Below are 26080 nucleotides of genomic sequence, written 5' to 3'. Positions count from 1 at the left end.
TAAGTTATCTCAGCACTTAGGCAAACTGAAACAGAGGAGCAAACATTCTTCCCTGTCCTAGCCTGAGATTACCAACATTCTACCAAATGCAATCGGTTCAGGTAAATTTCCTGGAAATACGCTCTATGTGCAAGCAGGAGAAAGTAAAATTGACCGTCTAAGTTTATAAGCTGATCATTTAAGCACACACTTCTCCTAACAACTTCTGACTATGCAATGTTTTCTAAACAAACCCACTATGCTCTACTGATATGACCTGACCTCTGCACAGCAAACAAGCTGACAAATTAACACTCAACGAGATCTGCATGATAAACTACTCACACCAAGGTTTTCAGCTCACATCAAATGAAACAAAACAACCTTTGAAAAAATGGGTTCCACGGTGTCCTGACAAAATCCCTTAAACTGCATTTGCTAAACGGTCTTTGTATAAGTGATTTCTACTGCCAGGGGATGTCCAGTAGAAGGAATCACATGCTCAGTTTTGCTGAAGTTGCTCAAAGTACACGCAAATTTATCCAATTTAAAAAGTTGAAAGTCTACCAAGATAACCTGAATTCGTTCTTCTTTACTGTATTCCCCAAGCTAGTGCTTGGTTTGTGGCAAATGCTGAAGAAGGGGGGAGAAAAAAAGACGGTGACTACAGAACCCCTTCAGCATGCTCACCTAACAGTACATGAAGAAGATTAAGGAAGCTCCTCTCAATTTCACTCAAACAGCACCTCACTCTTAGTAAAAACTGCACAGATGCTGATGTCCGACGCTGACGAGGAATTTTATTACAAAAAGAGGTGACAGGACAAAAGGCTATTGCAGCATGGCACGGAAGGTGATCAGGCAGTGACAAATTTCGTTCTCTCACACCAACTCTTGTCATGAGCACATTTTACACACACTACTCTGGGCTTTACAACTCTATGCTACAATGATTATTTATTCATTGGGCAGCTCCTGTGACTACACTCTGTGCTGGACACCCTGGAGATGCCAAGGTGAAACAGACAACTGATCCTGACCTAAGAGTTTCCATCTATTTGAGATCAACATCTGTCTAGAGCAGTGGTTTCTCAGCCTATGGGTCACAACCCCTTTGAGGTCAAATGACCTTTACACAGGGGTCATCTAAGACCATCAGAAAACAGAGCTGTTTACATTATGAGTCCTAAGACTAGCAAAATTACAGTAACAATGAAAATAATTTTATGGTTGGGGTCACCACAACATGAGGAACTGTATTAAAGGGTCACAGCTTTAGGAAGGTTGAGAACCACTGGTCTAGAGGATCTGATTTGAACAGAGAATGATGCAATGAGAAAGGCACCAGAAGACTCAGAGGAAAAGAGGGTAAGAGAGGTTTTAAGGAGGAGCATTGGGGAATCCAGGCTCTGGACAGAGGCAGGAGTCTGTATTAGAGTAGTGGGGCTGTGGCTCATCAAATGTCATGTTCGAACTCTTCTTTCATGGCAACTATTCAGGGCTAAGCAAGTCAACAAAAGATTCTGTAGGACTTCAGGAATTAGGGACAGCAAGGAAGCTTTATCCACCGAGTCTGAAGAAAGAGCAAGGGCTGGACCCAACAGCAAAGGACAACTGGCTTCAAAGAGAGGGGCAGGAGCAGAGACACTTATTCTTGTTCCCTTCTTCAATCTCCTGTCACTGCCTCCCATGGGCTAAAGCCAAACAAAAGCCCAAGAATAAAGAGCCTGTAACACTGGCTCCCGGGGCACAAAGAGAACAGAGAATGATTCTGGAGAAGGGAGAGCACAGCAAACACAGACTGATTTCAAAGGAAACAAAATCAAGAAAATTCCTAGAGCTTGAGCAGCCAGGTGAGCAATGGGTAGAGATGTGCCAAGAGCACCAGGAAACATCCTGGACTTAGGCTCAATCCCTACTTATTACAGACTTGGTAAATCACTTGGTTTCTGGAGGACACCTTCCATTACTTATAAAAGGTGGTGGTGAGAGGTGGGGGAAGAACAGCCATCAATTACATTTTAGGCTTCCTTCCTTCCTGTTCTAGGATTTCCTGAAGCAAATGCATCCAGGTTAATGACTGTTCATGCAGAGAGTAAAAGCTCCATCACACTGGGAGGATCTACGGCTCATTCATTTACATAAAAACAGGAAGTTGCAGTTTCCAACTATACAAGGGAGTCTGACAAAGAATACTAAAACTCAAGTACCTATTGTTCCTTCCTTGTAACCTTGAATCTTACAAATATGACAGCAACCAGAGTTTAAAACAAGCTCTAGAATACCAAGAATGCAAAGAAAGAGTAAGCAACTCAGCCGAAGATTCACATACTAGAAAAACAAAACGAGCTGCAGTCCATATAATTCGGCCAAGTTCTTTAAATTGTCCCCAGAAATGTCAATATTGTCACCCTCTTCTCTCTCTCTCTCTCTCTCTCTCTCTCTCTCTCTCACACACACACACAGAGAGAGAGAGAGAGAGAGAGAGAGAGAGAGAGAGAGAGAGAGAGAGAGAGAACAAAAATTACCATTCATTCATGTCAAAAACATGTCCTGACTCCGTTATGGCCAGGTGCTTATTAGGATTTCCAAAGGGCTTCTTTAAGGATAATGGACGAAACAGTAAATAGAACCCAGCATTACCCAACCAATATTAAACTAAAATTTCACCCCTTCCTAAGTTCCCTTGACTGCTCTAGCCAATAACATGCTTTGTCCCATGATACTGTGCACCGAAACCAATCTGTGTTAGTATTGCTATTGGTATTATTTCAACATCAAAAGTCATACAGAAGTCACATGGATACAGAATCTGCCTGCCACCCCAGCACTGTCTCTAAACATTTTCTCCAATTCCCTGTGATACTTGTAAGTATTCAGTTCAGTCTAGTGATCTAAGATATATTTTAACTCACAGGAAAAGGAAATCTAGTTCCAATACAACTGAGTAAAAGGTTTGTATGTTTAGGTTATTATAATGGTTCATATTTGGATCATTTATGTCAGGCCCAAAGGAAACTCCATTTGCCCAAATGCTGCTGGTTAGACAAAAGCCAACATTCCTCAGGAATTTATGAAGCTAGTTTCCTTCTACCAAAGGAGGAGTCATTTCCCCTAACACCAGTAGAAGGGACAAATGCTGTGTGTGGTGCCTATTAGCATACCCGAACACATGCTCGCTTCTAGGCTTCCTCAGTATCACAAGTTACTGTTATACACACCAAGGTCCATGCTAACATCCTAGCTTTTTCCACACGCACACACCCTAAACTTCCTCCAGCTCAGGGGCTTCCTTCCCTCAGCTTCTTTCTCCTCACATCCCTGCTATGTCAGCTATGCACTCTCTTGATTCTTTCTGTCTTTGTCTCTTGCTCTCCTCTGCACCCTGCTCTGCTCCTGCTCCTCTCATGGCGAGGTCCAATCCACTGGCCATGTCCAGTCCACTACTTTCTCTCTCTGCTCTAAAATGTTCCAGAAGCCTCTGGCTATTCTCCCCCTACATATACAATAAAAACCCTTCCCTTAACCATACCATAAGTGGTCGTGTCGTCAGTTTATACAGCTTACCCATTTGCTAAACACCTACGATGTTCTACTGGGGCTCAGAAAGCCAAACCCCAATATGGCACTTGTGAATGCTGCACCCCTGAAATGAAGGACACCAGAAGGGCTTAGAAACAGCCTCTGAATTCCTCATGCTCCCCTTTCCTCCCAAGCAGCTGGAGAAGCTACAACTCCTTTACCCACAGCCAGCCTTAAGAACCAGACCCACACTGGGCAGTGGGGATTTCTCTTGTTAACTTGTTTTGTTTATAGGGTACCAGATGTGACCTCATGAATAAGGAAACGTAAGAGACCACTCTACATGGCCAGACACTCTATTGGTGACGAAGTTTAACACAAACCTTGATTTCCAGCAAATTATGGCCTAACAAGAGTCAGAGAGGTGAACAAAAATTTACAGTTAGCAAAGTCATAAGAGCTATGGACAAATTCTGTGACGGCACACAAAGTAATCTACTGCCCTGCTTTAGGCAGCAAGGGGAGGGGACTAGGTACTCAGCACTAGGGTCCAAGACAAAGCTTAACCACCTGAAATGTGGGTGGTAATCAAACAAGAGAGAAGGCGGTGTGAAGAGAAAGAACTGAGGCCAGACATGCTCTGAGGAGAAACCGCTCACAGGGAACACCTGGAGCAGAGCGCCTACAACTGGCTTCAGACACTGTGAGAAGAACTGGCCCTGACTGTGGAGGGCCTTAAAGGCATGCCAGGAACTGGGCTAGAAAAGGCACCCGAGACAGAAGCGTGGCAGTGACTCAGTCAGTGTATTTTTGAGTAAAGAGGATGGGTGTGGCTCACGCACTAGGTCAGATTTCCTAAAAGTCTAGCAGAGAGATGATGGTCTCAGAGCAGTATCAAATCCAGAGATATTAATATTAAAATCCAAGAGACATTAATATTACAAAGGCTGACAGAGCATTAGACAGGGAGAGTAAGGTGGATAGAAACAGCTATGAATGGAAATGGCCCTATGGTAGATCTCATTAAAATATTTAAAGAGGGAGACTAGCTTCAGAAATAGCAGTGACTGCTAAATCTTTATTTTAAAAAATTCAAAATATATATACATTATAGTACCCATAAAACCTTTGCCTTGTGGTGTAAGAATCACTACAATCATCAGTCACTTCTCCACTGTGCAGCATCTAGTGATGGAAGTGAACACATCCCAGAGGCCATCCTGGAATATTTTAGAATAAATGCATGACTGTGGATTGCTTTGTCATCATCACTACCTTTCTAAATCAAGAGTGCAAAACACGGGTGTGGTGGTACATGTATGTAACCCCTGCAGGAAGGTCAAGAGTTCAAGTACCAAGACCCTCTTTCAAAAAAGTGCAAACCACACAACTGGCTTTCCAATAAACAGAACAGTGAGATCAGAGAAAACAAATGAATCTACACTGAACTAAATTCCTTGCTGATCTTCAACTTGACTGTGCCCAAAATAGTTCTCAGTCTCTTATTTACTGAGACATGCTTCAAATACAATGTCATCCCTGTCCAAACCAAACTCAGGGTACTCAGGAAACACCCAACTTAAAAAGTGTTTCTTGTTTAAATTCTCAAACTAAAATTCCATTTTTAGTGATGTATGCCTACTCTGGAGTAGGGAAAACCATCTGGCTTTTATTTAAGTAATCTCTTGTAGAGATGCACCAAAAATAAAATTTTAAAAAATCCCAAGTAAAAGTAAAGGACAAGAAATGTTAGTACTGGTCACTAAAGAGCTCTAGTACTTGTTCCAGCACAGGGGTGTTCTGAAGGATGACTGATGAGTAACTTCATCAGAGTTCCCCCTTTTAAGTCGCTGGGAAGGCTTTTTAAACTGCAACTACCACTTTAAGACCCTTCCCAGCGTCCCCAGTGAGAAACCTGGAAATAGTTATCTGGCATTCAATTTCTTTAAAAACAGCTAACAAGTAAAACAATCTGATCACGGAAAACCCAGTCTTCAAATTAGAAAATGTTCTTTTTCAACTTAACTCTCAATTTCTCCAGATTAGAGCCTTCCAGCTGTATTAATCACAGGCAACTTTCCTCAACTGTGCTAAGGCTGACAACCTAAAACCTTCCTTACAGTGTTCCCTGAACCCCATAAAACTGTACTGAAGTTTCCAAAACATTTCCAGTAGCTACTTAAAAACAATAACAACCTCCTCCTCACCCAACCACAAACAGCAACATCCATAATTGACACACAAATACAGGACCAGGCACCAGCACAACGCAACAACATCCCAAATTCTACTGGGCCTGCAAGTGAAGATTCTACTGACAGGAGCTGGGTCAGAGCTGAGCTCTAGACGTGAAAGCTCAGCTCTGACTGCTCATTGTGAGTCAACCTTCGAAAGGAGAACCAAGTTCCACAGAGATCTTTCCTAAGCAGGGCAGAGGGTCCCTCCGACGGGTGCCTGGGGGCGTGGGCTTGGGGAAGGCGGCCCCTGGGACCCGAGGGGTCTACTCACTCCGCAAGCGGCCAGCAGGAGAGCCATTCGCCGCAGCCGGCCGCCGTCCCAGGGGAGGGGAGGGCCTCCTTCCCCGCCCCGGATGCCCCTCCGCGGTCGGCGCCCCAGCTCAGAGCAGCCGGAGGACGCCTCCCCCGCCCTCCCTCTGCGCCGCGGCCTAGGCGCCGCCCCGATTGGCTGGCCCAGGCAAAGAGGCCCCTGGCGATTGGCCACGGGTCACCTGCATGGGAGGTGAGCGGCTGGCGATTGGCGGTTGGCCTCGTTAGGCGTCAAGGCTCAAGGAGCCCAGGCAGCTCAGGACTCCCACCCGCCTACCCCCCCCCCACCGCGAAATTGGGGGGGGCGTGGGAGCCAGGGAAACTCGCTTCACCAGCTAGTTCGCCATCACCTTATTTTGGCAGCTCCTGAGGTCAGAAGTTCTATGTTGATTACTGATGGATTTTGCCAGAAAGTTGTTCCTGTCGCTCGAGGAAGGTGGGAGAGGAGGAAACACTACAGCCTACCAGTAAACAAGAGCTTGGGTGTCTTTTATTTGTCGGTGGAGCGTCCGTGGGCTTGCTGTTTGACAGCACCGTAAGGAGTGTAGGTGGTTTGTGAAGAACTTGAAGAATCCAAATAGTGTAACTGTGAAGTTCAGGCTTGGAGCACCTGGGCAGAGGCCCAAAACGCAGCAAATCACAAACACCAGTGATTGGCTTATCAATCTGGAAAGCAATCTCCTTTTCTATTTTTCCTTGGTAGCTCAACCCTTCTAAGGTTCTATGAAACATCCAATTATTAGTTTTGTAGCACACAGTTGAAGAAATACTTGCTACACTCACACTGTACTGCTGTACTCATTGGTATTTTTAACTGATGTAAATGGTTTCGAAGTTCATTCTGCTTCCCCTTTTAAAAGCACAGAATTAGTTCTCTCATGATCTCTATCTCAGTAAATGGAACCACCATCATCCACTCTAAATGCAGCAGTCTACCCTAGGGGCCTGCCTCCCGTGGTCCCATACTGAAGTCTATCAACCTAGTTCTGTAACTCACTTCCAAATGCGCTTTCAATCCCACCTCTCATATCCCAAATAATGGCCCCTCTTGGAGTAATTCTCTTACTACAGTCTTCCTGAATCTACCAGTTAGTTCACTCTCAACATAAGAGTCAGAGTGTTATTTCCATAACTTTCTATTACTAATCAAGGAACTTGCTATAGCTTTGCATGGCAAAAAGGGTTTAACTCAATATTTAACACTGGCCAACACAACAGTTTTATAGTCCTACCTGCATTTTTCAACTTGTACCCCCTATTTTTCTGCCTTCCACACAAAGGCCCTTTTCAAGCTTCTTTAATTTGCCAAGGACCTTCCAACTTCAGGACCCTGTGACCACTGTTTCTTTCACACTATCTCCTTTGCAACACCTTTGACTCTTAATTTACTTCTCACCATCATTTCTAGACAAACAATGTAAATTCTTCCTATTTTAGGTCATCATTAGCCCATGTAACATTTTGTGGAATTTACCACAGCTATAATTTTACTTTATTGAGTTATTTAATAACTTTTTGAGTCTTAATTCATATGTGACAAAATGTAGTGATTTGGATGAGAATGGCCCCCAAAGGCTAGTATATCTGAACACTTGTTCTCTAGTTGGATCTATCTGGGAAGGATTTTGGAGGTGTGGCCTTTTGGGGAATATTGCTCTGTGAATGTGTGCTTGCCCAGTAGGCCCTGGATTTACTCCTCAGTAAAAAGACTCAAGTCATGCTATGGCACTTTACTTTCCTGCTGATAAAACACTGGTAAAACAGTGACCAGGAAGCAACCAGGGTGGGAAGGGAAGGGGTTGTTTAGTTTACAGGTTACAGGCCATTATGGGGAAAGCCAGGGAACCCGAGGACTTGAAACAGAAACCAACAGAGAAATTCCACTTCCTGCTTGCTCCCAGTGCTTGCTCGGCTTGCAGTGGCAGTACCACTACAGTGCCTGCCACTCCCCATCCACTAGCAATCCCAAATGCCCCACAGAGTATAGGCAAGCTAATGCAGGCAGTCTCTCAAAGCTCCCCTTCCCAGATGACTCTAGCCTATCAAGAAAATCTAACCAGCACACATGTACAGACCAAGAAGAAACAAGTTTATTTTTCTAAATATTAGAAGACTATCCCAAAAGGCCAGATAGTTCCAAATGCTACATATAACAACACTTAGGCATTGAACTCAAGAAGATCATCTTTGGCTAAAGGGTGAGTTGGAGGCCAACCTCAACTACATGAGACCTTGCCTCAAAAAACTCAAAACAACAAAAAAAACAAAACCTATGTGTTAGGTAAAGATGTGTCACTAGAAATTGAGTAACAAATGTACCATCTGGGTGGGAAATACTGATAATAGGGGAAGCTATGCATATGTGGAACAGGGCTATGATAAATAGGAAATCATTGAACTTCCGGTTTTTTGAAGGGGGGTTGGGTTTTTTTTTTTTTTTGCTTTGAACCTAAAACTACTCTAAAATACATGGTGCTTGTTGTATTTTAAGCCAAACCAATTTCTCTAGGCATTGACCTAGCAACAGAAGCCAAATGACCAGAGCAGGTAAAAGACAACTCGATTTTCAAAAGCAGTCTATACGACCTCAGTATTTTAGCCTAAGTCTTCAGAAATTTTAAACTGAAGTCAGCCAGTCAATTCCTATGTAGGAATGTAGGCCAGGTGGAGTACCTATGTCACCTGGCACATGGAAGAAGCACCAGCCACCTTACCATCCAAGCAGCCATGTTTCACCAGGGGAAACTGTAACCAACACATTCTCAAAAGGAAATATTCTGTTCAGAATTAGAATTAGCAGCCTTCCCACAGGCCCACGATGCCTGCAATAGTGCAAAGTCTTGCTCACTCTGTGTCCTCAGCTTCTCATCACAAGGGACTAGCGTAACAATTCGGAGCTTAAAAATGTCTGTTGGGTAATGAAATGCCAGGCACTGTACTGTAACAGCCTCAATACACCGTGGGGGGGGAGGTGAAAATACAGTCTAGGGTACACAACAGGGAAGCCAGAGGACAAGAGACCAGGTTTCCCTCTATGAGTCTTTAGTACCATTCAATTTTTAATATTATATTTGATGTATATGATAGCCCTAATTTTTATAGGTAAGATTCTGCATTGGCCACTTTATTCTGAAAGAACTTCTAGATTTCATTTTTAAAAACTTACATTACTAAATAAGTACAGGCCTTTGCCACTGGGCTGAGCTTAAATGAATCTTAGTTTAGATTCCACTGCACTGAAGTGGACGGAGGGAGGGAGGGAGGGAGGAAGGGAGGGAGGGAGGGAGGGAAGAACGGAGGGAAGGACGGAGGGAAGGGAGGAGGGAAGGACGGAAGGACGGAAGGAGGGAAGCAGCCTCAAGACTGAGCTTCCTATCCCTCAGAAGTCAAGGTTGGCATCATCAAAGAAAATAGAGGCTTAATGACAGGGCTTGAGAAAGAAAGGGATGGAGGCGCCTTTGTAGCCCTGCCTCGGGAATTCCAGGGCAGTAGATCCCTAAGGCAGAGGGGACTGAAAGCTTTATGAAGGCAGGAGGGGGACTCATCTACAGAGAGTTTAGCTCAAGTTACGAAAATGGCAGAGGCAGCCACAGAGTCAAGGAAGGAGGCCTCGGTCTCAAAGGAATCAAGGTTATTGATCTTTGAGAACGAAAAGAATATGTGAAGCAGAGAAAAGTCTCAACAACTGTTGAAGAAGAAAAACCTTTTTATGTGAAGAGAAGAACATGGATTTTTTTTTTTTTTTTTGCGTGTTTTGTTTTGTTTTGGAGGGGGCAGGGTCTATTGATGTTTTTGAGACAGGATCTCACTATGTAATCCTCGCAGGACAAGAACTCACTCTGTAGACCAGGCTGACCTCAAACTCACAGAGGTCCTCCTGCCTCTGCCTCCCAAGCTCTGGGATTAAGGTGTGTGCACCACAACATCTGGCTGAAAACAGGTTTTTATTAGATTCTAGACCTAAAGAAAAGATCTCACTGTGGGAAATTCAACTGGCAATGAAAAAAAGGTCATTAAAAGCTTCTGGAGCTGGGAATACAAGTCAGTTGACGGAGTGCTGTCCGGCAAGCACAGAGTCCTGGAATTTTAAGAAAGAAAGGGGAAGTTTTTAATCATGATGGATATTCCATTAGAGGTGGAAAACAATTAAAATTGAGATAAATATAGCCACTTCGCTTTGGTAGCTTCTTATTTTGAATTTATTTTATGTTCCTGGGTGCTTTGCCTGCAGAGGTCAGAGAGGACATCTGATCCTCTGGAACTGGAGTCACAAGCTCACAGAGAGTTGTCAGCCACCATGTGGGTGCTGGGAGTTGAACCCGGGTCCTCTGGAAAAACAGGATGTGCTCTTAATCACTGGGCCATCTTGTCAGCCCTCATAGCTTCTGTTATAATGGGCAATAAAAGCAATGATAACATAGTTGTAGTCTCAGGAATGAAGACTAGAGTAATACACAGTAAAAACTGTCCAGTCACAAGAAATTCTAATGGTGTTGGCTAAAGCAATGTTAAAGAAGCGGGCCACAAGCTCTACACTGGGAAATGAGGTAAGCAAAACTGGAAGGAGACTAAAATGGCCAGGGAAAATGGATATGAAAAGACCCATGCGAGAGAAGAGAGGTTTGGAGGAAGTAAAGCAGTAGAGGAGAATGGAGTGAAGAAAACACTCTGACATTTGAGGTGGTGTAAGAGTAATAAGCAGTCCAGAGCGATACTGAATCTCCACTCCCAGGTGATATGGGATGCCCCTCTGTGTGCTGTGAATATGTTTTATTATAATTGGTTAATAAAGAAGCTGCTTTGGCCTATGGAAGGGCAGAATAGAGCTAAGTGGAAAAACTAAACTAAATGCAGGGAGAAAGAAGACAGAGTCAGGCAGACGCCATGTAGCTGCTGAAGGAGAAAGATACAGACCTTACCCAGTAAGCCACAGCCTCGTGGTGATACACAGATTAGTAGAAATGGATTAATTTAAGATATAAGAGCTAGCTAAGCCATTGACCAAGCAGTATTGTAATTAATATAGTTTCTGTGTGATTATGCGGGTCTGGGCAACTGGGAATGAAAGAGCAGTCTCTGTTTATACCCAGGCCCTCCCAAAAGTGCCAATCTCTTAGTGCCTGACAGATGTGTTATGTGCCTGCATGTACTCAACAAGTAACGGTGGAAAAGAACTTCAACTGTTTATGTATCACTTCAGCAATTCCTTCCCATCACTAACACTTGCTGAGCTCTAATGAACCACCAAGCACAGGAGAAGGGATGACAGCTGACTTCTGTGCAGCTCTTCCAACAGGGTGGTACAACTGGAGTCTATACTCGACTCTTGTAACTACCACAATGGTGCTAAGGAGGAGATATTGTCAGTCAAATAGGTCAAGGTTAATGAGTAAATGCTAATCACTGCACTGGACTACAAATCGGACACCCAACTCCAGAGTGAGGCTCTTCACCACACTCCACTCTCTGAGAAGACAGTACTACCCACTCAAATAAACACACAGCTTCATAGTTCTAAACATCCTAGCCTCTCTATTTACTAAGAACATTCATATTACATGTTTTCTTAAAATGCCAAAGTGGTCAAAGCCTAGAATATTTCAAAAATTGTATTTTCCTTCCTGTTGTTCCCAAAACATGTAAGCTCTCTTTTTACCAAACTCTAATTCTGATTCTATAATTGGATCCACATTGGTACCTGATTGGAAGCAGTTACATAGTAATGGGAGTTTTGTGTGCTTTGAAGATAGAGAAGGCACAGAACTCAAGAGAGAGAGGCAGAGGATTTTGAGTTCCAGGCCAACATGGGCTACACAGCAAGATCCTGCCACCACCACCCCATCCACTTAGAACTGTGCAGTGACTGTGGCATGCAAAGGGAGGTCCTTCAGCTTGAAGGATGAGGGTCTGTACTTGTATGCACTACCAAAGAGGTCAACTCTGAGCTAACCTACAAAAAAGGCAAATGGCATTAGAGGCGGATAGGGGAGATGGAAGGGAAGGGAAGAGATAAAGAGGGAGAGAGAACAAGAACATCACTCAGAAGAATGTAGAGACAAGAAAGCTATAAACAATGTTAAGGGAAAGAAGTGAGTAAGAGCACTTGATGGGTTTCATGGCCCCACAACAGAGGCCTCTAAGGACAGGCTGAAGACACATCAGACACCTGCATGTCACTTTAGCCAGTTAGGGGGAAACTGCATTTGACACATTCAATGTAATTAAATGTAAAACAATTACCTTCTAATTGGACCACACGTCTGTCCAAAATATGCTAAATTTTATTTATGGAACTACCTAAATTTAAAAAAAAAAGAACTTGATGGCAATCATGAAGCTGCTTTAAAAAGCATACATCAGGGTAATAATCTACAAGCCTTTTCAACTCCATCTTCACTGTTCCCATCCCTTAATAACCACATCAAACACTGTTTTCTAAGCCTCTCCATGTGAGAAGACCTGAGGTAAATAAACCTTACCAAATCAAGCAATTTCTGGATCAGACAAAATAGAAGGGGGTTACAAGGCACCATTTGTCTACAATTCAAGACTAAAAAAAAACATAAAACAAACTCCTCTGTCTGCCACACATGGACATTCAGAGGCGAGGTGTAAGCAAGCATTTTCTCTATGCTAGAAGAGGTGTGAGCTGCATCTGACACTTACCCTGTTTTGCTTCCTGTTCTGAAGCTACTAGGGCAGGGATGGGGTGGTGACATCTACTACCTACTATTAACAAGGTGTTTTTGTTTTTCTAACACATCTCAGTTCCAGGCTGGAATATGACCCAAAAATTCTGACTGGTTAGGATTAGGCTCATGACCATAACCAGTTTGGTTTTTTTTTCTTTTTTAAAGACAGGATCTCAGACAGCAGCCCAGGCTGACCTTGCTCTCAGGGATCCTCCTGGCCCAGCCTCCTGAGTCACCACTCTGCTACTCTGCCACTCAGCCACTGACCTGCTCATCTTACTGACTATGGACCTAGACTTCCTACAATACGAGGCTGGAAACTGCTGCAACCAGTCTCACTACCACTGAGGCCGTGAAATAAGTCCCAATAATTATGAGCCAACAAAATCCAGAGTTGGACGGGGACTCTGAGTATAGACTTCAGATCTCAGCCAGCTTTGTTTCTCTTGGCCCATTTACACTGAGTTTTCTTTCATCTTTATCCTAATTAGTATTAACCAGGTGTATGTGGTAATAACCAAATTCTATTAACAAGAAAATGAGGTCAACTTCTCAGCATTTATCAATTAGTATGCCTACAATTTGGTTTTATCGATAGCCCAATATTGATACAAAATACTTAAATATGTATCTGGCACGTTTTAAAATATCATTTCACATTCAAATTACCTTATACTAACTTCATTCCTGATTTTAAAAAATCTGTATTTTGTCCTACAGAAAGTAGAAAAAAATAAATGCTTGTAACTTTTCTATGCAACATTAAAAGTTAAGAATAATCAACTCAGAAATGAAGAGTTCTCATTGTATTATAGCAGTTTTTTTTTTTCAAAAACAACCATTCTCCCCAAAAGAAAGCCATAGACAAACTATTCAAACGCCATGCAAAGCCTCTTACTTGAAGCTGGAGAGTATGTCGAAGAATGGTTTCTTCTAAGGCATGGATCCACTTCTCTCGTTCGTCGGCATCTCGAGCTAGAACAAAAGATTAGAATTTGCTGTGTCATCTCCTTAACAGGTTCATCTTAAGGAAGTATCTGATTTCTTAAGTAGATCCAATATCTAATAAGAATTACAAACTATACAATTTTAACAAAAAGAATGGTCATGCTTAATAATGCGTAGGTTACTTTTGTCACAGACCAACACTCCCATGGAGAGCAACCAGAAAAGCTGGACTGATTAGTTTTTACTAGCTTCATTTAACAGATGAATGGGTTTTAAAATGTGGCACATATACACAGTGGAATACCAGTCAGTCATTAACAAAAATAAAAACACAGATGGAACAGCGGAGGACCAGGCACAGACACACAAGTCCATATGATCTCACTTGTATGATCCTTAAACAGTGCAACCTGAGAGGTCAATAGTGGATTGCAGGTTATGAGAGGGTGAACAGAGCGGAGAGAAAGGAAGATGGGAACGGGGTAGATTGGTAGGCACTGAGTTACATCATCTGGAAGCCAGCAGCTCTGTTTAGCTGCTGTACTGTTAGGTGACTATCAACACCAATATCTAAAAGAAGATTTTGAAAACTTTTACCAAAAAAAGAAATGATTAATGTTTGCAGAAATAGGTACTTAGCCTGATTTAAAATAACACGTATACATAACTGAGGCATATTAGCCCTGTTTAGGATCTTATGTTTTTATGTATCAGTTAAAAAATATATATTTAACTTAAATAAATTTAAAAACAGAAGAAAGAAAGAAAGAAAGAAAGAAAGAAAGAAAGAAAGAAAGGAAGAAAAAGAAAGAAAGAAAGGTTGAAGGCACCATAAACCAAGGTAGTAAAGAATTACCAGTTAGCACCTGGAGGAGAAGCCTTGCATTCAGTGATGCTCTCTGCCTAGCAGCATGATAAACTCCTAAGGAGGAGTTGTGGACTGGATGCTGCACTGGAGATCTGACAATGTGTGTGCCAAGGGGATTTGGAAACTCTATTTTCTGGTACATTGAGACTGAACCTGAAAGTATTTTTTAAGAGAAGTTGAAAATAGGACCCACTAACACTGTGGTTCTCAACCTGTGGGTTGTGACTCCTTTGGCAGTAGAATGACCCTTTCACGGGGGTAACCTAAAACATTACAATTCATAACAGTAGTAAAATTACAGTTATGAAGTACAATGAAAATACTTTTTTGGTTGGGGTCACCACAACATGAGGAACTGTACTAAAAGGGTCCCCGCATTAGGAAGGTAGAGAACCACTATGCTAGCAAAGTGGAGTAAATTAGGCCATGTCTTGATTGGACCCCAAAATGCCTTCACTTTGGAACTAAGGAAAAAGCAGAATTAAGCCAACTATTTGGTCATCTGTGTGTTCCACAAAGATCCTGATATCTAAAATAGACTAAAGAAGCCCATATTGTTTCTGGCATCTTAGTGATTCTGGCATCTGGCTAGCAAAGCTGGCGAAAATCTCCTCTAAGGATGGCAACCCCATCTTGGTCACAGACTCATCTACTTGCCTGCCTTCCTTCCTTCCTGCCAGCCTTCCTTATTATGCTTTTTTTTTTCCCCAAGACAGGGTTTCTCAGTGTAGACCTGGCTATCCTAGAACTCCCTCTGTAGACCAGGTTGACCTTGAACTCAAAGATCTGCCTACCTCTCTTGTATTTCTACAAAGAATTTTTCAAATATAGTCTAGCACACAAGCAAATACAACCAAATACACATAAATGAAATTGCTTCTGCAGATGACACCACACATAACTGAAACTAAGGTCAATAGGGATTCCAGATTATATCATCACTGTGTGAGCACTTCATGTAGGTCAGAGGACAACTTTGAAGGTTCAGTTCTCTTCACCTTTTCCTGTGTTCTAAGGATTAAATCCAGGTCATGCTGAGCCATCTATTTGGCTCCTCATTTTATTTTTCAAATAACCAAATACGAAATCTCAAATTGAAAAACAGCATTTTTAATATATATAATAATAAAAATTAGGAGCTCAGTGGATGGTTTAACAGCAGATTGAGTACAGTCGACAAGACAATTAGAGCCCTGGAAGAGATCATAAGGAGCAGCAGCAGCCGCCGCCACTCCCGGGTATGGGGTACTCATAGTGGGCTGAGAGAGGTGTCCAAAGAGCGTTCCCAGTGCTCACGTTGGGCAACTCACAACCACCAAAGCTCCAGCTCCAGGAGTATCTGAAAATATTCTTCTGGCCTCTGTGGGCACTTGAACACACATGGCACACAAACACACACACACATGTAAGTAAGTAGACAAATTTAAAGTACAGATAAAGGGGTTAAAAATAAATAAATAAAAAGGTAAGAAAATTTAATATGACCATGATTGGAATACCAGGGGGAGATAAAGAATAGATGAGAAGCCCTACTAAGGAAAGAGGGAAAACCAAGAACAAATACGGGGCCATGAGAAAGGAAGAGAGCCATCATCCTCTGGATCTTGAGGACATTCCTAGAGGGCTGAGTCTCATGCCTTCTGACAACACCAGCAAAGGACATGATACTCCCTTTGCCAAGAAAAATTTCATGAACAAGATTATGAAACATGTTTACAGTCAAAAACACGTCACAACCTCTTAGTAACCACAAACAGTACAAGTTTCCCTGAGGAAATCTTACCACGATTATGAATCATGCTAATACTCAAGATGTCTTACTGCCTATGACCTATGTGTTACAAAAATTCCTAACCTTTCTTGTCCTGCACTTTTATATAATCAGCACACCTTATCTGTAGACCCCCACAGTACACCTCATAAATCACTTTACATGCCTTCATTTACCATTAGATAAAAATACACCAAAACAGTTCAAAACCTACAAAAGTCACATACCCAGCTGCTTCTAAGAAATTTCAGCTAACCTCTCTCAGGAAGTCTGCACTTCCTTGTAGTGTGTATAGTATCCCCACTCCAATACTCTCTCTCTCTCTCTCTCTCTCTCTCTCTCTCTCTCTCTCTCTCTCTCTCTCACACACACACACACACACACACACACACACACACATGCATGCTGCCTGTTTGTGATAAACCCCAATCTTGCTTCACACTGACTTCCTGAAATCATTTCCTGAGATTTGAATCGAGATCTTGATTTCACTTGAACGGAGGTTCCTAAAGCACCCTGAGAAGTCACAGCTGCTGAAGCTGCACACTGCTCACTGCTGGTGGCACTACCTGGCTGGGAATTTTCCAAAATTGATGAGAGACATTACGCCACAGATTTCAGAAGCCCTCGGAATCCCTAAGAGGTTATTCAATATAGAATCAAATACTTAAGCAAATATTGAAGGCACTCTCAATACTCCAGAGTAAAGTGGCTAGATAAGCCATATAGAACTATGTAGGTATTATATATATATATATATATATATGTGTGTGTGTGTGTGTGTATGTGTATGTGTGTGTGTGCGCATGTGTGTAATGTGTGTGTGCACGTGCAGATCAAGTGATGGTAACTCAGATACTCTTGGGATAAAGGACATTTCTGGGTCAACTGGTGGAACTTGAGAGTCAGTGGATCAGTGGTGTTACTATATCAATGCCAATTCCCACACATTAACACTTCTAATGCTAAGAGCTGTATTGCACATATGGTGTAGGAGGTCCTTTTGTATTTGTGTTGCTTTTATTGGTTAATAAAGAAACTGCTCTGGGCCTGGTGATAGGGCAAAACTTAGGTAGGGGGGAGACAGAACTGAATTCTGGGAGGAAAAAAGCAGAGTCAGAGAGAGATCTGCCATGGAGACGCCAGGTCAGACATGCTAAATCTTTCCCAGTAAGCCACAACCTCGTGGTGAACACAGATTTAATAGAAATGGGTTAAATCAAGATGTGAGAGTTAGCTAATAGGAGGCCAGAGCTAAAGGCCAAGCAGTGCTTTAATTAATACAATTTCTGTGTGATTATTTCGGGGGTTAAGATAGCCGGGTGGCCGGGATGACAAGCAGCCCGCCCTTCCTGTTACACACATATGTGGGAATTTTCCATTTACAGGAAATAAAGAACTCAGAAGGTTCTTAATACTATAAGGTTGAGGTAATTTTTAAATTTGTTTTTAAGCATTTACATATTTGTAGTGTCTGGGTGGAGGTTAGAAGACAACTTGCAGAAGTAGCTTCTCTCCTTCTAGCATGTGGACCCCAGATCAAACTTAGGTCATGTTCATCAGGCTTAGTGGCAAGGGCCTTTACCCACTGAAACATCCCAGCAAACCAAGATTGGGATTTTTAAATATAACTTTTACATTTTAAAATAAACTCTATGATAAAACAAACATAACATAAATAAATGCAAACATAACATTCATAAAGAACTCCCATTCTATAATGCTCAATTTTAATTCAATTTCTAGAGTAAATAGAATGCTAATTAAAATAGAAAATTTTTAATTTTGCTGAGCTGATTCTAAAACTTTTGTACAAATGCAGAGTACAGAACAACAGAGAACTTGCTGAAGAGAGAAGTCTTGTCAGAGAGTCTGTTCCAAATATGAAGTCATATGAAATGGTTAGTAAAGAAAACATAGGCAGTTACTTACCAACCCTCACTGCTAAGCCTGCCCACTTTCTGTGCATGACTGAAGTCTGGGCATGCGCACCCTCTCTGAGGAGCTCTTCCTCCCCATGCAGCTGCTCAAAGACTCCACTGCTGAGCCTGCCTGCTTTGCCATCTAACTCTCACTCCTAATCTCATAGCTCATTCCTGGCGGCTGCTTGCTTGCCTATCCTCTGGGGCTTCTCTCTCAAACTCTAATAAAACTGTTCTTGAGTTTCAAAAAGAAAAAGAAAGGAGACAATATGAGGCTAAAAGTGTGGATCAGTTGATAGTGTTTCCCACAAAGGCCCCGAGTCCAATAATCCCAGCATAAAGATGGCAGGGTGCCGGTGGCCATGTCAGAGGAGGAATACAGTCCAGTGGACGGCAAAGCTTCCTGGGTATATCCTGGAGAGGTGAAGCCCCGGAAGGATCGTTTCCAGAATGCCCTTCACTTCCTCCTGCTTGTTTGTCACTGCCGTGTTCCTGCTGTATTTGGCATGGTATGATTACCACGTGAAAGGATCCCACTCCTCACTGGGCAACTTGCTTGCTGATCATAATGACGGTGATTTTTATAAGAGCAATGGTGCTTAGTTAGATCTATGATTTAACTGACATTTCTGAGTCAGCCTAAAAGATACAGGTGGCTAAGACAGGTAGTGAGGATGATTAGGGAAATGGTTTGGGTTATTCTGTCAATTGACTCCTACAAGTTGTCTTCTGACCATGTGTGCAGACACTAATGAATCCACACAGAAACACACATAAAATAAAAAGTTAATGAAAAATTTTAAAAAATAGAATTCATAAACTATTAAATCAACTGTTTGACAGAAGTTACTGTCAGCCATTTTAATGTCCCACAAAACCACTGCTTATCATTCTCTCTTATGCTCTATGGGGTAAAAACCAAGAGGGCTGGCGCCTGGGTCCAAACTCTGGTCTGATTCCTGGCTTTGCCCTTCTTCACCTGGACCTTCACATTCCTTATGCCCTCTGTGCCTTAAGTGTCTCATCTATTCTGAGGATGATAGAACCACGTCTGAGGCTGAGAGGCAGGAGTTCAAAGCCAGCCTTGGTTACACAGTGAGTCCCGAACCAGCCTGGGCTACATAGTGAGTTCAAACCAGTTTGGGCTGCACAGGGAGACCCTGTCTCAAACAAACAACAAAACTCAAACTGAAAAACTATCTTATTCACACCGGGGTATCTGGCAGGTATTTCCCTCAAAATGAATAAAAACAGCCTGTATTCCAGGAAGATTTTACAGTTTGTTGCCAATTATAAAATGGGTGCTGGGAACCAAATTCTGATTCTCTGCAAGAGCAATTTTATACTCTTGACCTCTGAGCAACCTGTCTAGGGTGGTTATTTTGTTATGTCTATTAATGAAATGGGTTTACTGATATGAGATTTTTTTTGTATTGTTTGTGAATTGTTTATTTCAGATAGTTTCCCCCCTAGAACTCAACTATGTTGCCCAGATTGGCCTTGAACTTAAAGCCTCAGCCTTGAGTGCTAGGTTTATAGCAGTGTATAATTATGGCTGGCTCTTATGATACTGTGAGTAAATATGTTTAAAATCAGTTTTAATTTTTAAACTCGAAAATGTTGGTATACACATGTGACTACAATTTTTCTGGAGACATATAATTTTAGAAGGCATACAAGGATACTCAAATAAAAAAGTCTGAGAGGTGCTGGCATACATGTAATACCTTACTGGATTACTTATTACTTCCTCCACTGAATTCTAAGTACTCAGAAAGCAGAATTTGCTCAACTGAATGTGTTGCTGTATTGCAAGCACCTAGCAAACCACTTTGCTCACTACATGATGGATGGATGGACGGATAGATAAATGGATGGAAGGATAGATGCTAAACACAACCATTCCACTTATATAATTTGGTGGCTCAAAATGCAACTGACATATGGAATAGTCAAAATGTTTTGTTCTGTTTGTGCAGTGGTCAGTCCAGGTTCTTAGAATAGCATGCTGTGCCAAAGCTCACCCACTGAGCCATACCCCCAGGAGAAGCTTTTTAAAAATATTTACTTACTTACTTACTTACTTACTTACTTATTTATTTATTTATTATGTATACAATATTCTGTCTGTGTGTATGCCTTCAGGCCAGAAGAGGGCACCAGACCCCATTACAGATGGTTGTGAGCCACCTTGTGGTTGCTGGGAATTGAACTCAGGACCTTTGGAAGAACAGGCACTGCTCTTAACCACTGAGCCATCTCTCCAGCCCCAGAGAAGCTATTTTTAGAAGGCAGTAAGGTGTTATGGAAAGAGAATGATCTCATGACCAAATCTAAACCAATATTTTGATAGTTAGAAACTTTCAGAATTATGGTTTTAATTAGCTGCTTACTATAGAAGTTAGAGGGGAGAACAGATAAGAAGATATATGTATCTCTTCCTTGTATACCTTTCAATCAAAGCAGATAGAATGGTCCAGGCTTATGACCCCACCCCACCCCCACTTCCCTAGGTCAGCTATGTTTTCCTTGGGTTCTGGACTTCAATCTGGTCCACATTTTCTTAATTCTCTAACACTAGCATTTTCTTAGCAACTAATAGAACAAATGGTCATTTGTCTTCTAGAATGACGCCTTTCTCAATGAAGTCTCCTGACCAGTCTTATCTCTGTTCTTTGTTTTTGTTTGTTTTTCCCTGATGCTGTGATAAAATGCTTTGATAAAAAGAACTTATGGGAGGAGGTTTTAGTTTTGCTCAGGAGACAAGATAAAGCAGGGAAGCCAGGGCAACAGGAGCTCGAAGCAGCTCGTCACATCTATTCACGAGCAGAAAGCAATGAAGCATGCTGCAGCTCGGTTCTCTTCCTCTATCTTATTCAATCCAGGACCCCAAGTCCAGAGAATGGTTCTGCCCACTTTTAAGATAGGTCTTTCCACACCAGTGAAAGGAATCAAGCTAACCCTCCCACAAGCATCTCCCGGGACTCTCTTCTACAGTCTGCCAAACTGACAATTAACACTAACCATCACAAGTCTTTACAGAAGACTGCCCCCTAATCCAGCACCCCCCCCCCCCCCCCCCCCCCCCCCCCCCCCCCCGTCCCACTACCTTGCCCCTACTGTTTCTTTAGTGTCCTTATGCCTTTAACACACATGCTGGTTCAGGCTATTATTTATTGCCCATCTTTCCTGCCCCTGGAATATTAAGATCCACAAAAGCAGGGGTCTTTCTGGAGGATGGGGGTGGTGCGCACCTTTAATCCCAGCACTTGGGAGGCAGAGGCAGACAAATCTCTTGAGTTTGAGGCCAGCTGGTCTACAGAGCTACACAGAGATACTCTGTCTCAAAAACAAACAAACAAAGCAGGAGTCAGTCTTTACTTCTCGACATATCCCAGCCAGTTAGAATCTCACCATGGAAACGACTGTTCAACAACAAAGATATTTGCTGAATAAAAATTGATGGTCCACTAATCATATTGCTGGGGATAGTGCTTCATTTCCTGTTTGTCATCGGAAGTTAGGGTTTCCTTCGTCTCTCTCTCTCTCTCTCTCTCTCTCTCTCTCTCTCTCTGTCTCTCTCTCTCTCTCTCATTTTTTGAGGCAAAGTCTTACTATGTGGCTCTGGCTGTCCTAGAACTCACTCTGTAGATCAGGCTGGTCTCGAAATCTGAGATCCATATGCCTGTGCCTCCCGAGTGTTGGGATTAAAGGCACATGCAAGTTAGGGTTTCTAAGAAATCACTTTTGCTTGATATGTTATTAAATGTTCCACAATTGGCTCCTTTGAAGATTTATTAATAGTTATAGCTAGCTGAAGTCTCCAAACTGTCAAAATGCACGCAAATATTTGCAAATGTGTCTCTCCTCCACAACTTCTGTTTTGATTATCTGAAGCAATATTGTGAATCTCCAAGACAGAGTTAGCATTGTGTCAGGCAACTATGTGTTCATTCAGTCAAGGACAATGAAAACTATATGAGTTCTTTTCAATTCATTCACCGATCACATGCTTGTCAGCCAAATTATTCCTACTCAATGAAAATCCTTGACAAATTGCTATGTAAATATCTATATTACTACTTTTAGCTTCTACAGCTTTCTTCAGGGTTTTGTGAAGGAGTCAAAGTGTCAGTCAGACACTATTCCGTAACTTTAAAAAAGCAAGACTTTGTAAAGTCCTTTTTCCGACATGGGGATGTAGGAACATTTAGGAAGGCTGCGGCTTTAGAGAGTTCTCACAGGCATTAAACAGGAAGGTGCTTTGGCAGTGCAGAAACTAGGGAAGGGGAATGGGCAGCTAACGGAGCAGCAGAAAGTGTGAAGGAGATGATAAGGGCCTGAGCCACATGACAGGCTTAGGAGCCAGAAGGAGCACCCTGTGGACAAAGTGACACAGGGGCACAAGGGGGTGCAGGATGCAAAGCAGGGGCAGGCTTCAGCTTGGCTCGGTGGAGAGATGGAAGTGCTGGTCCATGGCACAGTCTTGACACTCAGGAGTGTGTGTCACAAGAGGCCAGCCGAGCAAGACCTTACACAAACACGACAAAAGAATATACAAGATGAGAAACGAGGGGGCTCCAAAGGTTTGAAAAGCCTCACTTTGCGTGGGTTCTTGAAATCCACACTCAGGCCCTCATGCTTGTGTGGCAGGCACTTTACTTCCCAAGCCATCTCTCCAGCCCCAGAAGCGCTAAGCTAATGGTACATGTCTACAATCCTCTGGAGGCTGATGCAGGAGGATGTCTGTGAATTCAAGGCCAGCTTGGAATACATAACAAGTACCAAGTGATCCAAAGCCATATAGCAGGTCTTATCTTTCAGAAAATTATAAAAGTTTTACTGAATTTATGAACAAAAGTACTCAAACACATGTTATTAGAAAAAAATCCCTCTTAGAGAAAAAACAAAAGTGAGACTATATCTTTAATTCATTCTGGAGTCGAGAAGGGAGAGTGGGACGGAGAAGGTAAATTTAAGAGTTCAAAGCAAAGTGTCAGCTCACTAGGAGAAATACAGAATTTTAGAAAGAAAGGAAAACATTATAGGGTCACTTTATTTGGATTAATAAATGAAACGAAACTAAAGAGGAAAATCAAAGCCTATTTAAATCATAAAGAAAGATCAGGAAAGAGCAGGGTGTGGTAGCTCATGCCTGTAAGTCCAGCATCTGGGAAGCTGAGTTAGAGTCCCAGGTCAGCCAGGCTACAGAGGGAGGCATACCAATAAATAAATATAAATAAGTCAAATTCAGGAAATAGACTAAAACAAAGCAAACAAAATATGTGAAAAGAGAATTATCTAGTAATTCTTTTGTTTGCTTTTGAAGTAAACAAGATCAAATAGATGAGACCTAACAAAGTAATAGAATCCTATGAAAAAAATCATAATAATTTATGTTTGCTTCTTTAAATAAAATGCTTAGAGAAAATAGACATTATCCTTTGCACACTGCGGATAGAGCAGCATATAAAAGGAGAAATGTGCACGTGTTTCTTTGGAGCAGAGTATTGGGAAGGCATTCTGCATTAGCATGTATAAAATTCCTTCAGAGGGTTTCACTTTGGCTCCAGTTTCTCCAGGGAATTCTGCTCAGGGCAAAGAGCAGCAAGCCACTTCCTCTCTCTGCTATATTTAGTGCTAAGCTTTAACACAATATCTTTGCCTTTCCTTCAGAAAGACTACACTTCCAGACCAAGACTGTAGTTAGAACCCTGTACATATCACAAGCTTCAGCCCTGCCCTATAAAAGAAAACCTAGACACAGAAAAAAAAAAAAGTCATTAATTCAGCACTCATCACAACACAGGATTTATATTCTTGTCAAATCACTATGCTTAAACCAGTGCCAAACACCTCATGTTCCACACTGAGTTCTCATAGAAAAACCAGGTTTCTGAATAACACAAGTAACTAAGAGAAGACAGACATATTGGCTTCTTTCCCTCAAAAACTTTGAACTGCTCCCTCTGCTGGTGTAAGAAGAGAACTGTGGAGTATGAACAGACTGAAATGAGGGAACAAGGTCAATGCCCGACCCCCTCATCAGTAACTCCGTTCAGGGAACAGTCCCATGCTTTCTGTGGCCAGCTCCTAAGTCTCCCTAACAGCTGGTGACCTGTGATGTGATTCAGTGCCATCTCTTCCAACCAGTGTCCCAGTTAACCTTGCCTCAGTGGGCCCAGCACAGTGATGAGTCCCTGCTTGGATACACACTGAGTGCAGACACAAACCCACCTGCTACCACGAAGCACTGGCTTAGAAAGAGGCGACAGCAGCAGAACAGGTCCAGAGGCTACAGTATGATAAGCAAGTCAGCGGGACAGGAGTCCCAGAGAGTACGGCATGAGTGAGCAACACTGTACAATGAGAGCTGTGAATAGAAATCTAGGCCCTGCTATTGTGACTATGAGTAAAACTTCATACGAGCCTCAAGGTCTTGCCCATATGGTAAGGATAAAGCCATCTTCCCCAACAGTGTGGTCCCGTCCCGCCAAGGGTTATCGTGCCCAGCATAACGTCAGCTTTCCCACCTGTCCTGTTTTCCTCGCCAGAGGCTCACTTCTACTGTGCATTCTAACCTCCTTCTCTAGGAAAAAAATCTCCAGTCGTCTTCTACAAAGAAAAAACGCAAAACAAAAACCACTCATCACATCCCTGCCCTCAGCCTTACACTACCCACTCAGATCAACGGCCTTTTATATAACACCCGACTCCTCTAACACGGAGTCACCTGAAGATGGCCTCACTGCAGCCAGCAGCCCAGCAAGACTGAGCTTTTTATAATTCATTGAAATCTCAGCCCTTCCTAGATGTCAGTAAGTTGTCTTAAGGTCCTCTTAACGTAGATTGAGGATGTAGCTAGCTGGCAGAGAGCTTGCCTACCAGGCACAGAGCTATGGGGTTTGATCCCCAGCACTGCACAAACCAGGTATGGTGGTGTACACTCCAATCCAAGGACATGAAAGAAATTCTGAGTTCAGAACCATCCTTAAATAGCACATTTCAGGCCAGCCTGGGATACATGAGAGCCTGACACACACATACAAAAGACAAGCATACAATATAATTTCAGTTCATATGATAAACTTATGTTACATGTGGAGTGTATTAGGAAGGGTCGCAGTCATGAAAATGCACGTTCACACCCTGGATGTTAATAAAAGGGCTGAGAGGAAACGCTGGCAGAACCAAGCAATCTGAAAATTAAAGCAGGATCAGTGTAATCCAGGCATTGTCAGAATTGCCAAAGTTTTAACTCATTTAACCCATAATATGAAAAGTACGAGAAAGTGTGCAACCAAGAAGTTGCTGCTGGAACGAGGATTTGAAATTGAGCTTCTAAATCTACGAATTTCACTGTTCGCCCCTCTTTACACTGAGAAGATAACCTAGTTCCTTGTGTTGCATACATACTCAGGTACTTGTTGATTTCACAAAAACAAATCAATTTTTAAAAATAAGTAGATGAGGTGGGCAATGGTGGCTCACACCCTTAATCCCAGCACTGGGTAAGCAGAGGCAGGCAGATCTCTGATTTGAGACTAGGCTGGTCTACAGAGCAAGTTTCAGGACAGCCAGGGCTACGTAGAGAACCCCTGTTTTGGAAAACAAATGAAACAACAACAAAGAGAGTGGATGAAGTAAACTGAACACTAGTATTCTCCACAAGTGCCTAAGCATTGTAAAAAGTAGAAAAGTTCCTTTCATTATGTATCTATACTTACTCTTCACACCAAGCGATGTGCCCCAAACTAAAAAGATCGCTTACTAAGAACCACAAGGTCCCTCCCAAGGTTATATACCCAATAACAATTGCTTGGGAACTCTCC

General features: G+C 42.4%; 1 protein-coding gene across 8 annotated transcripts in view; it reads right to left on the bottom strand.

Annotated features, from left to right (window-relative positions):
• The window catches only part of Osbpl9 (oxysterol binding protein like 9), a 122551-nt gene that overhangs the window by 51727 nt on the left and 44744 nt on the right, over positions 1-26080 (bottom strand). For 7 of the 8 annotated variants that reach the window (XM_050136247.1, XM_050136250.1, XM_050136251.1 and 4 more), the window contains exon 4: positions 13638-13714. In XM_050136247.1, the coding sequence (XP_049992204.1) occupies positions 13638-13714 (77 nt within the window). Of the gene's footprint in view, positions 1-6009; positions 6148-13637; positions 13715-26080 lie in introns of those variants that run through there. The other variant, XM_050136255.1, reaches the window with a different exon arrangement.

Source organism: Alexandromys fortis, unplaced genomic scaffold (genome assembly GCF_014885135.2).
Source record: "Alexandromys fortis isolate MF-2015 unplaced genomic scaffold, M_Fortis_MF-2015_v1.1 scaffold_13, whole genome shotgun sequence".
Taxonomy (NCBI): Eukaryota; Metazoa; Chordata; class Mammalia; order Rodentia; family Cricetidae; genus Alexandromys; species Alexandromys fortis.
The sequence above is the reverse complement of the archived record's forward strand: the minus strand, read 5'-3'. Positions and strand labels throughout refer to the sequence as shown.